Source organism: Mya arenaria, chromosome 2, assembly GCF_026914265.1.
Source record: "Mya arenaria isolate MELC-2E11 chromosome 2, ASM2691426v1".
Classification (NCBI taxonomy): Eukaryota; Metazoa; Mollusca; class Bivalvia; order Myida; family Myidae; genus Mya; species Mya arenaria.
Window position 1 is genome coordinate 30,138,375 of NC_069123.1, and position 16,743 is coordinate 30,155,117.

Consider the following 16,743-nt stretch of genomic DNA (forward strand, 5'->3'; position numbering starts at 1 on the left):
AGTACCATTGTATCAAGTATCAATGCAATACCTCAAGTAGTTGCTGAGATATTAACCTATGTGTGCTTACACGCAACACCTTAACCAGAATTTCTAAGTTGAATAATAAAGGCCTATTATTTGCTTTATATTCAAATAATTTTTATCTAACTTCATTAATTTAGTATATGTAAGATAGTTGGGAATACATATCCAAAGTTTCAATGCAATAACTGATGTATTTACTGAGATAATGACTTAAAGGTGCTTACATGCAAACCCTTAACCAAGGTGTGACGCCGACGCCAACGCCAGGGTGAGTAGTATAGCTCTACTTATTCTTCGAATAGTTGAGCTAAAAACGAATAAATAAGATCAAACAATATTTATTACCAACAAAGATTAATGTATACATACATTATAAGAGAATAATAAGTAACAAATTAGCAAGAAAGACTGAAGATAATACAGATAGTACAAAATTAAAGATACAATCTTCTCAGAATCATGGACATATATAACTTAATTATATAACCAATTAAAAGCAGAGCTAACGGAAATAATCCAGATCTCCAATTACTTTTGATCAAAAAAAATTATATGCTGAACATGCCCAAAGGATTGTGGGTAAATCATTTCTTTGATATCAGTGATATCAATGTCTATGACAGAATGGAACGTATGGATACATACGTTTCAACAATATAATAATACTTATGAACCTGCTTATCAATGTAGATATTGGCATTTATGGATCAAAGAGTTCAGTCACTTATTTCATATAGCAAGGACTTCACATTTTATTTTACAAAATGTATTTTTTTATCATGATTATCATAAAAAATATTTTAATTTACAAGTTTCATTAAAGAAAGAATATTACACAAATTATACCAAAAACAAAGATAACGGTATACCAAAAACAAATATAACGAGCTTAGCTTCATTCTGTTATAAACTTGTTCTTCACCGCCCAGTACAATGTGCTTGTTTAATCTCTAGCACCCTTTCCCTTTATTGCAGTGCCCTATTTAAAACCCCTTTTGATAGTAAAATAGATTTTGAGTTGAATGTGTCAGTGGAGAGTACAGTAGATCACATATATGATATCTTTAAATGACTTGAAAATTGTCTAAAATGAGCTAAACTAGGGCCCAAGACCTTCATCAAGAACAGTCCGAGAATTGCTGCAAGTCTCCGTAAATTCTTCCTAGGTAACAAGTTTGATCACAATTTGTTGACCCTACCTTAAGTTATTCAGTTTCATAGGTAAGTTTGATGCGCAGTCTGCTTGCCCGAACAACAACATACATCATTCTAATAAACAGTTTACACTATATGAAAACCTTGTATTGAAAAAACATGCAAAGTTTGATATCACACATTAAATATTGAATTGTCTGTGTACTGGTTTGAGTCGGAGTAGTATTTGTATCTTTGATGTGATACAAACACAAACAGATAAAGAAGAACCAGTAAAATGGCACCAGAAATAATGATGTAATTGGCAATACTTCGCAACGATGTAAAACCCTTTACAATAAGTATGAAGCACTTTGAAAATAATGTGTATTTATTGACTTAAATGAAATTAGACATGGGTCGGACAGCAAGAACTTGGCTCGAGCCCTTGCAGGGGCAGGCTCAAAACTTGTCGATTTTTTATATATAGCCTAAGCACCATATATGGGCCAGTATTCAATATTGATCTTATCCTTTTCCTTAGACATGCCTCAGTGATTCCATTCATCCAATTGGTCAGCTAAATATACAGGCCAATCAAAACACTTAGATTCTTATCTTAAACCTAATTTCAACCTACCGGTAAGATGGATATTGAATAAGTGTTAGTATGTTACTGGACAATAATAATTACAATATAATTACAACACAATGTAGCAATAAAACTGAGCAATCAATATGTCTATATCACTGAAGCTATGCAACAATACAGAGCATGATTCTATTTCATTATGCTAGCTAAATTATTGTTCCTATTTATACCCCTTAAACAACTGCACAATAAATTATAACAAAATTATACTATGGCGTTGTTGTAAATGACTTAATTACAAACGAAATATGACTGGTACTATTCGCAGGAAAAGTGAGAAATTGAAATATGAATGGTAATACCGTATTAGCATGAAAATTGAAAGAATTGAAATATGGTTTGTAATATTTGTAAGAGAACTGAATTATTGAATTACGATTGGTACTATTCCCAAGAAAAAATGAAATATCGAAATACGATTGGTACTATTCCCAAGAAAAAATGAAATATCGAAAAACGATTGGTAATATTCCCAAAAAAATAATGAAATATTGAAAAATGATTTGTACGGTAATATTCCCATAAAAGTTACATATTTGAAGATGGTTGGTATTTTTGCAAGAAATGTAAAATATTGAAATATGATGGGTACTATTTGCCAAGAAAGTAATGTAAATGCTTGAGAGAAACAATATTTCATATTTTGATAATGAATTACCTTATTATTTAAAATTATTTCACTCAAACTAAATGCAAAATTCAATTCCATACAAACACAATCAAAACTGTTTTTAACATAATTCCACAATCATAATTCAAAAGAATATGCAATTTGTAAGTTGTAAGTAAATGCAAAAATCTTATTCTACCATTAGATAATGAAATTCTTCTTTAAAGCTGCACTCTCACAAAATGGCAGTTTTTTTTGTCTCATAATCAGCTGATTTTAGCATCAGTGCCTTCAATTCAAACATATAAGATAACTCATAATAGAACAGATCTGGATTGTTTGGTAAACGGCCAAAATTTTAATTTTTCATACAGCTTTTAGCCATAAAACTTCAATTTTCAAACGTAAATATGAACGTAAATATAAAAACTGTGAACTGGTTTCCAGACATTTACTTAAAAATTGGCTCATTCCAAGACAAAAATAAAGGTAAGTTGTCAAAACAATCAATCTGTGAGAGTGCAGCTTTAATGCATGAAAATAATTCACAAAGAAAATGAGGTAAATAATATTTGGTATAAATGTCCTGGGGTCAAAACTTATTTATGCCTATTTATTTTATTAAGTTCCATAAAATAACGTTGTTTTCAAAGATAAAAATGGTATTTTATTTCAAATGACAGAACATTAAAATGACGTCAGATGATTTTACAGTAATCATCATCTTGTAATTTGCGTAATGGCAGTGGTTACTGTAAAGGGCAGTAACCGCTGTGTGGAGTTTAATGTACAGGTATGGTATATGAATGATAACATTCAAGCCTGTTCATTGTGTATTGACTAGCGAATACAAGTAGTCATCAATATTGCACATAGACAAAAGATCGAAGCAACATCATTGGTCGAAATTAGCACAAGCCCTGGGGCCCTGAGCTGTATTCACTTACTTCATTATACTCCGGCTCAGAAAACTGGATTATTAAATGTTTCAAAATATCTATAATATAACTAATTTTGACAAAAGATGAGCACCTGATTGTAGAACAGATAATTTGTAAAAAATACGCAAATTTGACAATATTATTTTGATCCTGTAATAGAATTTTTACAACAAAATTAAAATTTAGTTTTTCTGAGCTAAAGTCTCAAACTCCAACTAAGGGCGTTAGTAAATACGGGCCCAGCTGAAAACTTGATTAGTAAGTATAAGGACTTGGGCTTGCTAATCCAAAAGACATATTTTGATGACTGCAACATGTATATAATTTACGGTTAGACTAACTTAAGTTCACCATTTTGCTATCTTTAACTCTCGAAAGTCCTGCTCATCAAATATGGTTACACTAGCTTGATCCTTGTCCAGATGTACATGTATTTCTTAACAGCCAAAACTGCTTCATCCAATATGGTTATGCAAGCTTGGTTCTTTTCCAAATATACAGAAATTATGCCTTTTATACAGAACAATGTCAAATTATCTCAAATTATTGACTTGTATAAACAAAAGTTCATGTGACATCTTTTATAAAAACAACATAAAGGCCATGATAATACATCAATTTTTATACATGTGTACCCTTTGTTACAAAGACCAGTGAAAATGCCCAGCTTTCTAAAACAAGGTTCAACTTTAAATAATGTTTATGCTCTCCAAGAAAGCAGCATTCAAAATAATGCTCTCCAAGATAATGCTCTCCAAGAAAGCAGCATTCAAAATAACGCTCTCCAAGAAAGCAGCTCTCAAGCCAGTTGGCTGGGATTCATTTGTTGCGTAGATCCACCAGAATAATACTTTTGTCGTCAACAAACTTCGCATGGGTGGAGGCCTACAATAAAGAATATGTACATATTAATACATACATATTAAGATTTAAGTCAGGCTTTAAAAAAGGGCAAAGAAAAAAGAGAAAAGCAGGAAAGGGCCCATTTTATCAGGCTGCGAAAAACTTTAACATTAAAAATTTGATAGGAATTTGTGTTTAATTGAGGTTTCAACTGCCATATATGAAAAGTTTGTAAGTATTTATAATCTTATTTTAAGTTTTAATCAAAAGAAAAGAAATATTTCACAGTCTTAAGCATTTAGTTCTGAAGGTAGAAATGTGCCTATGCTGGTCTCTAGGAGGGCAGAAGGGTGATACCAAAACAGGCAGGGTGCAGCACCCTTCCATATCTCTTTATCTAAAACCCTCATGTACGAATAAAGGTGCCTGCATTTCGCCAGAGAGGTCGTTAATTTGATCCCTACCAGGATGAGAAAGGGCCTGAGGTATAAGTGTCTGCCTTTCGACCCAGAGGTTGTGGATTTGATCCCAACCAAGATGAGAAAGGGCCTGAGGAATAAGTGTCTGCCTTTCTACTCAGAGGTTGTGGATTTGATCCCCACTAGCGTGGGAGTCATCCCAGAGGTCATGGGTTCAATCCCCATTAGGGTGAGAGTGGTCTTTTGGTATTGTGTCTGCCTCTCACCTAAGAGGTTGTGGGTTTATTCCCCACAAGGGTAAGAGTGGTCTGGAGTAATAGGTGTCAGCCTCTCATCCCAAAGGGCGATCCCCTCTGTGGGAACATTCTCTAGCGTCAGTATTTGTTTATACCCACAAAACAGACTGCAGAGTGAGTCACATTAGCTTGCAGCTGGCTTCAAAATCAAGCCAAAATATATAGCTAAAAGGTGTAACAAAATTAATGGTGCGCACCTAGTTTTCCAACTGACACTCCAAACTAGGGATGCAAACGAATATTCGATCGAACGTTTGATATTCGAATGTTAGAATTGGTATTCGAATATTCGATGTTATTTTGTTTGATAAAAATTTAACCTTTTGCCTACAACTGTGTTTTTGTATATGATTTGTGTGTCTTGTTTTTACAACGATCCCTAATGCCAGGGGCATGGACGCTATAGCACTATACACTTGTCACATGTTAATAAGGGACATATTGTCGGCGACTATAAACAGTACCCATAATTTTATGCATACTGGCTATTAGACATGTGACATCAAACAAGTTTCAATTATTTTCGGTAAATTTTTATGACCATGCCAATAACGGATATACGGAATCAGCTACCAACGTGGTGTCATGGCTGCCAATTAAGCTGTGCATGATATTGCTCAAATCGCCATAATGATATGAATGAGTTATGTGCTCTAAACTGTTTTCCATGTTTCAATATTTATAAAGTTCGTGCTTTGAAATGTAACTGTATAGAATAACTTTTTAGGATATTGTTGTACAACAGATGAGTCAAAATTCAGGGTTATTTTCGTTTTACTGAACTAATTCCCGGTTAGGGTTTTATTTTCCATAGTTATATTTTGTAGAGATCAATCCCAGAACGAGGCTGCTCGTCCTACGGAAAGACTCTCCATTGGTGATCACGACATTCAACAGGGAATTTACGATCATGGCATTTTTTACAAAAATGAATGCTGTTGAATTGAAATTAATTTTGGTTTTTGTTTGTACAAAATATTTTGCTTTTTGTTGGATTTATTTTCTGTAAATGGGGATTTTTAGATGCTAGTTTTGGGGAAAATCAGGGTCGTCGCGTGTACCGGCAATGACAAAGGCCCCGGCCATAAATGTAGCGGATAATAATAGTAGTTTATTTCATTTCTTAAATATTCATTTTGGTATTTTCATATTCGATCGAAAGAATTACCGAATATTTGAATATCAATTTTGCCATTCGTTTGCATCCCTACTCCAAACTCATATTATTTTTGGAAAAATTGATAAAATCTGTATGAAAATGATTAGACAAATACAAAATGAAATAAAAAGCGCAATAATTTTTTTTCCTAAAAAGATTTTTCATGGCAAACCCAGTCGGTTTTGATTTTTTTCAACATGGAAGCATAACCATAATATTATTTTTGTTTGACCTAAGGTTTCACAAGTCCATCTGTGAACAGGGATCATAATTTCTAGAACAATTTTCTACTGATTTAGTGAAAAATAACTAGGGATGGCAACGAGTACCCGAGTACTCGAGTACTCGATCGAACGTCCGAGTACTCGAGTACCAAATCACTACTCCTGTACTCGGAAAAAAAATCTATAAAATCCACCAAATACACGATTTACAGAAAAAAATATCAGATCTGGTTAGTTGCCAATAGGACAATTTACCGTCCCTCTAATCCCTGCTGTGTACACAATTGACCTCAATCAATTAGTTGACATTTGTTGCGATAGTTGAAAACTGTCAACAAAGGACCCTTATTTCAAATTAGCACTGATGTCAACTGGTGAAGTTTTGATAGCGGTACTTTCACCTACACAATTCTATTGTTTACCAATTAGAGACCTTTCACCAAACAATTTGGACGCTAACGAGCGAAAGAGTATCGACCGAGAATAGATTTCTTAATGGGCTTATTTTAAGTATTTTTGCAATGATTATCACAATTGATTGGTTGATATTTTAAATCAAGAATTATGAATATTAATGAGATAAACAACAATTACAGAGTACGAAAAACTATCATTTAAAAAATAATAAGTGTAAGTAAACAACAACTGAACTTCGTATTGAATTTTGTTCACTATTTTTATGTATGCTATTAATTTTCGTTCATTGTAATTCTGATTGTTATTCATTTCTGCAGTGCATACTTGTATAAAATGAAACGAATAAGACAAATTAAAAGCCTGAAACAACATTTGTTTTCTTTTTATATCATTTTTTGTTAAAATACGTAATGGAAGTTTACTTTAATGGTGAAAATGACCAATAATACGACCAACGCACAATATACGTCATTAACGATACATGTATTCACAATCTTGTCTTTGCGAACACATATTCAATATTTCCGAGTAATCGAGTACCCGAGTACTCGATCGAACGATCGTCCGAGTACTCGAGTATTAATTTTACTACTCGTTGCCATCCCTAAAAATAACAACCCTACCTCAAACACTGGTGGGTGTTTGGTATGTTCGTGATGGCCTCTTTTTGTACATCGGGCCACTTCTGGGAGACCATGGTCCGGGGTTAGCATGAAAACCCCTGTTCTGAAATTGTACATTTATTCATGGATAACATGTACTTGTACAGCATTATAACACACATATACGCAACAAAAATTAATACTTCTATTCAAAACCTACAAGTAGCAGTATTCAATTTAAAACATTTTTTATCAGGTTTTAAAGATGCACTCTCACAGATTGAACTTTCATCTTGGAATGAGACAATTTTTGCGTAAATATCGAGAAACCAGTGATATAAGACTGCTTAGAAAAGATCTGATTGCAGTTTTTCATATTTTTGTTCGAAGATTGATCTTTTATGGCTAAAAGCATTACTAATGCTTTAAAAAAATGAGTTTTTCTGCAGTTTTTCAAACAAGTGAGATCTGTTCTATTGGAAGTAATCTTATATTACTGAATTGAAGGCCCAAATCAGCTGATTCTGAGACAAAAATAATTTAAAAACGGTCAATCTGTGAAGGTGCAGCTTTAAAAGATAGTGGAAAACAGAAAACTCTAGCATAAAACTTACAGACCTCCTTTTCGTACATAATACTGTAACAAATTATAAGGGTCCACTTCTTGAACCCCAAACATTTCATGGCCAAGAGTAATACAAAGTTACATGTATACTATTTTATTAAACACTTAAATAGGGGTTATGGCAATGAATAATGTTTATTAAAACATGAGCCTACTTACTCATTAAATTTTGGAGATACTACAATAGCGACGGCCTCTGGCATCAGTTGCTGGTATGGATAGTGGGTGTGTAGATCCACGCTTGACAGAAACGCTGTCTGAGTTGGGTGGGTCTAAAAATAAAACAAGGGATGGAATACTCTTGGTTTGCTTTACCTTGGAGTAAGTGAGCTTTCTGGTGATATGACAAATGTGAATTTTTCTATGTAATTCCAATCCAATGAATGTGTTCAAACAAAATCTAAATGGTAAAATTCAATGAAAAACATTAGACTTTTGCATTTCAAATCTCCTTTGATGACTGAAGCGAACTCCTGGACTCTGAATTTATGAAATTTCTGTATAAATTTTAATTGTTTGTTGATATTTCCTTTTTTCAGTTACCCTGTTTTTACAATATTTGAGATGTTGAGAAACACTTTGTTTACGTGAACTTGTACCTGTAGCTTCATATGTCGGATGACATAGTACACAAAAAGTTGTCGCCACTAACATGTACCAGTAATGTTAGTGAGGATGACATAGTACACAAAAAGTTGTCTGGACTAACACATACATGTAGTGTTTCACAACCTGTTTAACAATTTACTTCAAGGATATGCCTTTTATCTCCTTTATTCTTAGTTTAGTTTAAACATAATTATTTTACAACAATTGTGAAACAAGTTATTGCAACTTAAACTTAAATCACTCTTGTTGGTATGATGTTGCACGTGAGTGTGGTCATGTGTTGTGGGAAAAAACGGAGTACCCGGCAAAAAACCTACTTGCCAAACTCACATTCCCCTAGGCCAGGAATTGAACCCTGGTTTCCAAAGTTAGAAGCAAGTGCACATTCCACTGCCCTTACCGGACAACCAGTCTATCTATATACAGTGGAAACTCACTAAACCGGATCTCCACAAAACCTGAATCATCGGGATACCGGACTTTTTTCAGAGTCCCGATTTTCCCCTTCTATTTTCAATGTAAAATAATCTCTACAAAACCGGAACCTCTGAATTCCGAATACCGGACAAAAAATCGAGAAAATTTGTTAGTTGTCAACGTAATTTTACCTCGCAAAACCGGACGTATATTTGTTCAAACATGTCAAAATGATTTTGTGTATTAGGAATTCGCGAATCGCGTGTCACTTTGTTTTGACAGCCGGTGCGTCGTTAAATATTGCACCTGTGATGTTGTGTTAACCCGATAATCGCTTGATAATCAAACGATAATCAAACTTGTGAAAAGAAAATTAATTGAAACATTAATTTGTTTGTTGCAGAAAATAAAGAACTAGAAACGGTTATTAAGTGATCATTTTGGAGGGTTGTTTTATCTAAAGACTTCTATGATTGAATCAAATTAGTGTGGTGCGTTAATTAAACTATCAAACATACTTAACAAGCATTAAACAAACATATAAAGAACTTTGCTACATGTGTTGATAGTGACTACCTCGATAAGGTGCAGGAAATTATGCCATGACGCAAACTAAGATTGTGAAAGCAAAATGTAGTGCTCAGAAACAGTCGACACTGGACACTTTCTTTAAGTAATGTAGAAGAATTACCTTGACTAAACATTATGTGTCACACTAGAAGCGTAAAGATACATGTACATGAACAATGATATAAACTGTATCTGTAATGTTACAAACACATGCACATTGATATATTAATGAATACTAGTATACATGTATATTCTATGCATTATTTCAAGTTACTTGAACCATTGATGATGTAAAATAATGTTATCTTTATGTGTTTTTATTTTATTCCAGTTTTCAACTTCCCTTTAAAGGTTAACTCAGTTAATATTTTGAGTAAACTTACTCCGTACATCAAATCCTCACTAAACCGCAATCCTCATTAAACCGGAAATTTTGCCCAGTCCGGAACTTGTCCGGTTTAGTGAGTTTCCACTGTATATCTATAGATACACCTTTTCTACTCGTAGCTTATTAAAGGAGGGGATTAACTAGAGGGGGCTGATGTGGCCACTTCTCTTTTGAGGAAAGGGTGAACTATATATACACCTACATGTATCCACCCGAGAGAGATAAGGTCGTTGGAATCCTGAAAGTCAAATAAATCTTCCTCATTCTCCGCATTGCAACTGTCTGGAGTTCCCGTCTGCTTCGGCACCAACACATGTGTGATGAAAAACGACCCACGTTCCTGTAAAACAATTGTTTTATTTCTATGTATTTTACATTAGAATTAAGTACATGAACTCCAAATGGGCAGTTTATTCATGATGTAATGGCAGTGGTCCAGGATTACAGTTTACTTTGGTTTATATGATGTGTGTGGTGAAAAACAACCCCTGTTCTTGTATATCAATTATCATAATAAGGAATGCCAAAACAAGGACGGCAGTATCAGACTGTGAGATGGTGATTTTTCAACACTTGTTCGGTATTTCCTTGCTCATTAAATGTATAATTAGTATAAACTTCTTCTTTTTTGCCATTTGTTATTATCTTCAAAAACTACATGAATATTCTTAAATACTTGCACATGTAGTTTAGATAGTCATACTGCTGATCAGAAATAAAACTGCTACTACACAGACGACATATTTCTACGCCTGGCATACACAAGGGGTTATATACCATTTTGCCTGATAGGATCCCGCAAGTTTCAATATTTCTCCTGGTGTTTTGTTCAGCGATGCTCATAAACTTGACAACAATATCCCGTGGGATGACCACATTCTTCAGACCATATTTGTTGGTTCCAGACACCCCTGTACTCAAGAAATGGTCCACCGGTTTGGTTGTACGGTCTACATCAGGCCTGCATCGTGAAAAAAGCAAATTGTTCAATTTTGTATTTCATTCAAACATGTAAATTTAAAGCCGCATTCTCACAGATTTACCATTTTTACAACTTTTTTATTTTTTGTCTTGGAAAGAGCAATTTTTAGCATCAATATCTTAAAACCAATGATATAAGATTGCTGACAAAAAATCAGATCGTAGATTTTCATATTTCCATTTGAAAATTAATGTTTTATGGCCTAAACCGTTACTAACGGTTTAAGAAATATGCATAAAACATTATTTTTTTACCTTAAATACAAATATCTGCGATCTGATTTTTTGTCAGCAATCTTATTTAACTGGTTGCCATGGATTTTCGCAAAAATTGGCTTGTTCCAAGACAAAAATAAAAAAAGTCAAAACGTTCAATCTGTGAGAGTGCAACTTTAATATATGAAAAATCAAGCCAACCAGTTAAACAAATTTGAAACTGTTATATCTAAATGTTTTGGCTTTTCATACTGTTTCCATTTCATTTGTGATAGACATTTGTTCAAATTTTGATTTCATGTGTACAAGCAGTGACTGGGAAACCCAATAGACTTGAGGTTTTTGTCTATAAAATGAAAAAATTCATCAGATGAGAATCTTGTCTCATCTTTTTTTATATTTATCATATTATAATAAATTGCCTCTGACAATTTTATAACAATAAAAAAACAACATTGTATTAATAATTTTCGAAGCTTTTTTTAAATTTCTTCTTTAGTCTTCTAGTCAGAACGATTCATCTTTCCTAAGGCTACTCTCACAGATGGACCGTTTTGACAACTTTTGTTTATTTTTTGTCTTAGAATGAGCCAATGTCTGAAAACCTGCTGACAAGGGTCAGATCGCATATTTACGTTCCTCATTTTTCTTAAATCATTAGTTTCACTTTTAGCCATATTACTTCAATATCTGAACATAAATATTCAAAACTGTAATCTTATATTTTTGTCACCTGTCTTATATCACTGGTTCAATTTTAAAAGATTAATTATTAAATGACTTAATAACACCATACCTTGGGACATCACTAATGGTCAAAGTCCTTTTCAACTCTCTATCAGGAATATTTGATGTGTAATCAAGAGACAAATTCTTTTCCAACTTCGGTCTTTGGCCCTGACGTAAATCATTTGGTATGAAACTTAAACTCCCAGAAGGCATGCTTCCTCTTTCATTGTTTAATCCAGACGACGGTCGATTTGGACAAGGAACATCGACAAGTAAAATATTGGGGTCTGCACGATCTTTATCGCTCTGTTTCTCTTTTTCCCTCTCCTGAAGTTGACGAAACTTTTCTTCCTGTTCTCGTAACCATAGTTCCTCCGATTGTTCACGCAGTTTTTTGCTTCTCTCCTCCTCTTCTCTTCTCCTAGCCTCTTCCTCCTGACGAAGTCTTTCTTGTTCTCTTGCTAGTTCCTCGGCCTCTCTCCTCTGAAGTGACAACAGTTATTATTGTTTTCTTATTCAGTTTACATATAAACATGCATTTTGAGAACAGTAGTTTCAACAATGTTGCATTACACAGGTTTTCTTACTTTTTGAAAAGCCTCCTTATTTTTTCCTACATCTTGTAAAAATCTCCTTATGCATTAATTAATTAATTTTATTTCAGTAAAAAAGGGGCATAACTCAACAGCTTATAAAGACTTAGCTGTGGGGCCTGTAATGTATATGCTTATATTCTCAGGCAACATGTGTTACTAGTTTGACTTTAATATCTTAAACATTTCTTTAGTTATATCCAAGGTTAAAGTTTTTGCACTATTGTTTAAACTTATTTATTTTTACAAATATTTTTTTTTACAACGATTGTGAAATAACCTATTGCAACTTATATTAATCATTCTTGTTAGCATGATGTTGCACAAGAGTGTGGTCTTTTGTTGTGGGGGATACCGGAGTACCCCGAGAAAACCCACTTGTCAGACTTGGTGATAACAAACCAAACTCACATGCACCCAGGCTGAGAATTGAACAGGGGTCGCCTAGGTGAGAAGCGAGTAAACTAAACATTGCCCTTACCGTACAACCTTTTTGCACTATGACATGGACAATGACAATACCAAGGCTATGACAATGACTTGACGACCAAAAATCAATCGTACCTCCTCTTCTTGTCTTTTCTTTTCAATCGCAGTAAAATGCGCTGTCAGCTTTGCTTTAATTTCTTCGGCAACTGGAAATACTGCCTTCACTTTCTGTAAGAATGAACAAGCCTAGTGTTATTACCGTAAAACAAATGGTACAAAATTAATGTTCATCAACTTTACAACAAAATATTGCCTCATTAAAAACAAATTTGTAAGAGACACTTGGGCAGCAATTGACTCTGACATATTTTGAGACTGATTTCTTCATTCAAGGTGATGCTGAATCCAAAGATTGTTTATACAATTCATGTGTTAACACCAACTTTATAGAACACCTTTGACAGACACTAACAAGAAAGTGAATTAATCATAGAACCAACCCATGCTGATCAGTGATGGTTATGCACTCATGGAAATTAGACTTTAGGATGAACAAGTCCAGCATCATATTTTAAACAAGCTCTTCTTTATAAATCCAGAATTTAAGTTAGGTCGGGAGGCATTTTACATGTGCTGGGTTTGTGGGCTTGTTCTAATTTTGACTACTGGTGATGAGCAAATGATTTTAATAATTTGTCATTTTGTTTTCTTCAAGAATCTAAGTTATAGATTAAACATTAAAAGATGAACAAATAATCAGAATACTTGTTTAATGTTTGCCACATCTTTAGGTGGTGCTTCCTTGTAGCCTGGGTGTCTGGGAAGCTTCTCTACGAACAATCTGTAAATGATGAAAAAGAAATCATAAAAGGAACAAAATACACAATTTTATACCAACCATTTATTGAAGAAGTAATATCAAATGTTATGGTTTACAAATTTTAAAACAATAACTAAGTCTGTATGAGGAAGAAAGTTGAAAGTCTATGAGTAAGTCCACCCAAACTGCCAAACTTTTGCCTAGTTTGGGCTGAGAGAAAATGATTTTTTTTTTATTCTACATCGAGACAATAGTTGATTGTGTTCAGATCTACACCATTCCATCCCAAACGTTATAAAAGTGGTTATTTTTTCAAAACCTGCGCACTTTTATTGAAGTATTTAAAAGCTTCAGGTTTTTTTGCCAACACTGCTTTGTTTAGCAGCGCTTTTAGCACCACTTTAGCGAGGCTTTTAGTACAACTTTAATGGCGCTTTAGTGAAGCTTTTTTGGCATTGGATGTGGGGACAAAAGCAAATAACCGCATCCCCGATAATACTTACGTGATAAACTTCATGTAGAGTATGAATGCACTTTCATACTCCCCTTCATCTTTGTACACTTTAGCCATCCTGAGCATCTCCAGTCCTGATCTTAGGTATCTTCTTGCTGGAACTGATGGCTCTACCTCAACCTGGCCGGCATACGTACATAGCTCCCGCACTTTGGCCTTGGGGTCTCGAATGTACGACAGGCTGAGTGCTATGTTACTTTTCACAGAATCCGCCATTTTGAATTATTTATATCCTGAAAGAGAGAACCTATTTTGAATTACACTATAAGATTTTTAAAAGATTTAATTTGTGCATCCTTCAAAATTTAAAGTCCCAATCTCATTTGGAACAGTAAACTAAAAGTAAACATAAACAAATATACTTTTTATTTACATGTTTATCTAAGTACATGTAGATATTGGCCGAAGACATACATGTAGGAATATCAATTAAATAAAAAAATGAAGATTGTAACTAAGTCGCTTTAAAATTTATACTTTTCGTTTCATGTATAAACTTATTGATATTTTCAAACTGCTTATCAAATTATATCTATAGTTATTATGTACCATGTGCAATTTCAATTAGCTCATAATTACACTATGTGCTAATTGAACCTGCATGGGGTAAGAAAAACTATCGATCAATATGTTGGGTACTAGGTGACCAATAGTAGTAGTGACAGCCACCATTTTGGATGCAAAGGGTAAACGACAGATTTTCTATACAGATTTTATTTTTTGTTTTTTCAAAAATGAATGATTGTTTTAAATGATACACACAAACATTTATCTTTTATTATCACTTAGTAATTATCTAAATCCTTCTGCAGTAGAAAACAGGATATTTGATGCTAGAAATAGACTTCAAAAGGTTATGTTAATATTTTACTATGTTATAACAAAAACCTTTTGCACAAAGAAGCATAAAATCTCCTATATAAAAGGTTTTACCTTCTTAATAAAAGTTGGTAAACAAAGCTTCAAATGAAACAGAAAACAGTTTTGCATATGTGAACTGCATAACCAAACAAATCTGTTGTCTGTTTCATGTATATACCGCTATGTTTTGTAAAAAGAAATGTCAAAAACACCTTTACCTCGTAAATGTTCCTTGGATATTTACTTTATGTGCAAGAAACTGATATGTAATAACATTCAAGGAAAATCTAGCTATCTATCTATCTCTGTTTAATGTCAACTCCTCTTCCGAGTGTTACAGCGTCTTTATATGATCTTTTATAAACATAATATGCTTTAACCCATATACCAATCAGTACAACTTGCTGAGAATGGCGTCAAAACAATTTGTACATGAAGGATTTTCCAGATAAAAACTCTGTCCTTTGTACAATTATTTGGACTAGCAAGTGACCAACCGAAACTACGGCGAAAGATTACATACCAATTAATCCAACCCTCTCAAGCGTTAATGTTAAACAGAAACAATAAAAGTACAAACAAGCAAATTAAAAAAGAAATAGTCTTGTAAGACTTCTGAATGTCGTCCTTTCAAAATAATCAATGACTCAGAGTCAGACAACAAGAATGAATGAGATTTATTTTAAAAACTGGGTGTCATTTATAATTTTTATGATTTCATGAGAAAAGCCAGGACCAAAAATATAATTTGTATTAAGCCGGTTGCATCATTTAGCAAATTGTTACTCAAGATCACCTTAAACATTTGCATTTGCTGCAACTTACATTTTTTGAGATTTTTTTTTATTTCCCAGTTGTCAAAAGGATAAAAACAAAAGCTATTCGACTGATTTTGATTAAATAGACAAGTCGTCCTTCGGTGAAACGGTTTAAATACGCTTCCGCACGTGCTCCCGTCATGACGCGTACAACCGGAAAAAATCAAACAAATGAATTACTTAATATACCGAACCTTCGAATAAACCCCAAACTGGGAATTTACCGAAGTTTCCGGTATTCCTTCCGACTATAATCGTACGTGGTAGTTTTGAGAATAACGTTTCCTGGAATTCGATCGTCCTAAGTAAATGTTTTTGAATCCACAACGTGCGAGTACGAGGGTAGTGGGTGACTTTAATGTTATGTATGTATCAAGGACCGGTATGTAACGTTCGTTGACTATCGTGCGATGTTTTATAAGTGAATGAATAACGTTGTCATTTATTCGCAGAATAGTTATTGAATGATTATTGAACGGGAAAGTTCCGCCTATTTGTGGGAGTTAGGGTTTAAACGAAACATAGAAAACACTCCTGCACACTGGGCATAAGTCAAAGGTAAGCAATAATCTCGTCATACCAGATCGAGGGGGTGAAAGTGAAAAGGTTCTATCTGCATTTTTATTTAATGTCACTTAGAACCTTTCTGCATTCATCCCTCGAGATGCACAAACATTCGATTTCTTGAGAGATGAACTAAATTTGGGTACAGACACATATATTATGTATGCACGTGATGAAGTTGAAGGTGATGTTATCAACCCCATGGATCGCTGATATGACCACAACCAAACCTGCATTGCACTTAGCAATAGTTGAAGCCTTATGGTTCTGCAACAATTTGCTTAT

The 16,743-nt window shown here is 33.8% G+C and overlaps 1 protein-coding gene across 2 annotated transcripts; it reads right to left on the bottom strand.

The window, feature by feature from the left end:
• Nucleotides 1-349: 349 nt before the first annotated feature.
• Nucleotides 350-15,953, bottom strand: LOC128220869 (STAM-binding protein-like). 2 transcript variants are annotated; one of them, XM_052929395.1, is made up of 10 exons: nucleotides 15,902-15,953; nucleotides 14,205-14,448; nucleotides 13,647-13,722; nucleotides 13,017-13,109; nucleotides 11,927-12,342; nucleotides 10,711-10,894; nucleotides 10,136-10,273; nucleotides 8,109-8,221; nucleotides 7,346-7,448; nucleotides 350-4,249 (listed from the first exon to the last, which is right to left on the bottom strand). In XM_052929395.1, the coding sequence occupies exons 2-10, from the start codon at nucleotides 14,429-14,431 to the stop codon at nucleotides 4,184-4,186; spliced, it is 1,416 nt and encodes a 471-aa protein (XP_052785355.1). In that variant the 5' UTR covers nucleotides 14,432-14,448; nucleotides 15,902-15,953; the 3' UTR covers nucleotides 350-4,183. The 2 variants fall into 2 exon arrangements, with proteins under 2 accessions (XP_052785355.1, XP_052785356.1); XM_052929396.1 differs by lacking the exon at nucleotides 15,902-15,953 and adding an exon at nucleotides 15,600-15,711.
• Between the last annotated feature and the right edge of the window lie 790 nt (nucleotides 15,954-16,743).

What these genes read in the sequence shown, in the direction of transcription:
- LOC128220869 (XM_052929395.1), bottom strand. Translation starts at nt 14,431, where the DNA reads ATGGCGGATTCTGTGAAAAGTAACATAGCACTCAGCCTGTCGTACATT. An exon ending in AGAAAAGACAAGAAGAGGAG is followed by an intron (nt 12,343 to 13,016) that starts GTACGATTGATT and finishes TTGTCACTTCAG; the next exon opens with AGGAGAGAGGCCGAGGAACT. An exon ending in TCTCTCTCGGGTGGATACAT is followed by an intron (nt 8,222 to 10,135) that starts GTAGGTGTATAT and finishes TTTTATTTTTAG; the next exon opens with ACCCACCCAACTCAGACAGC.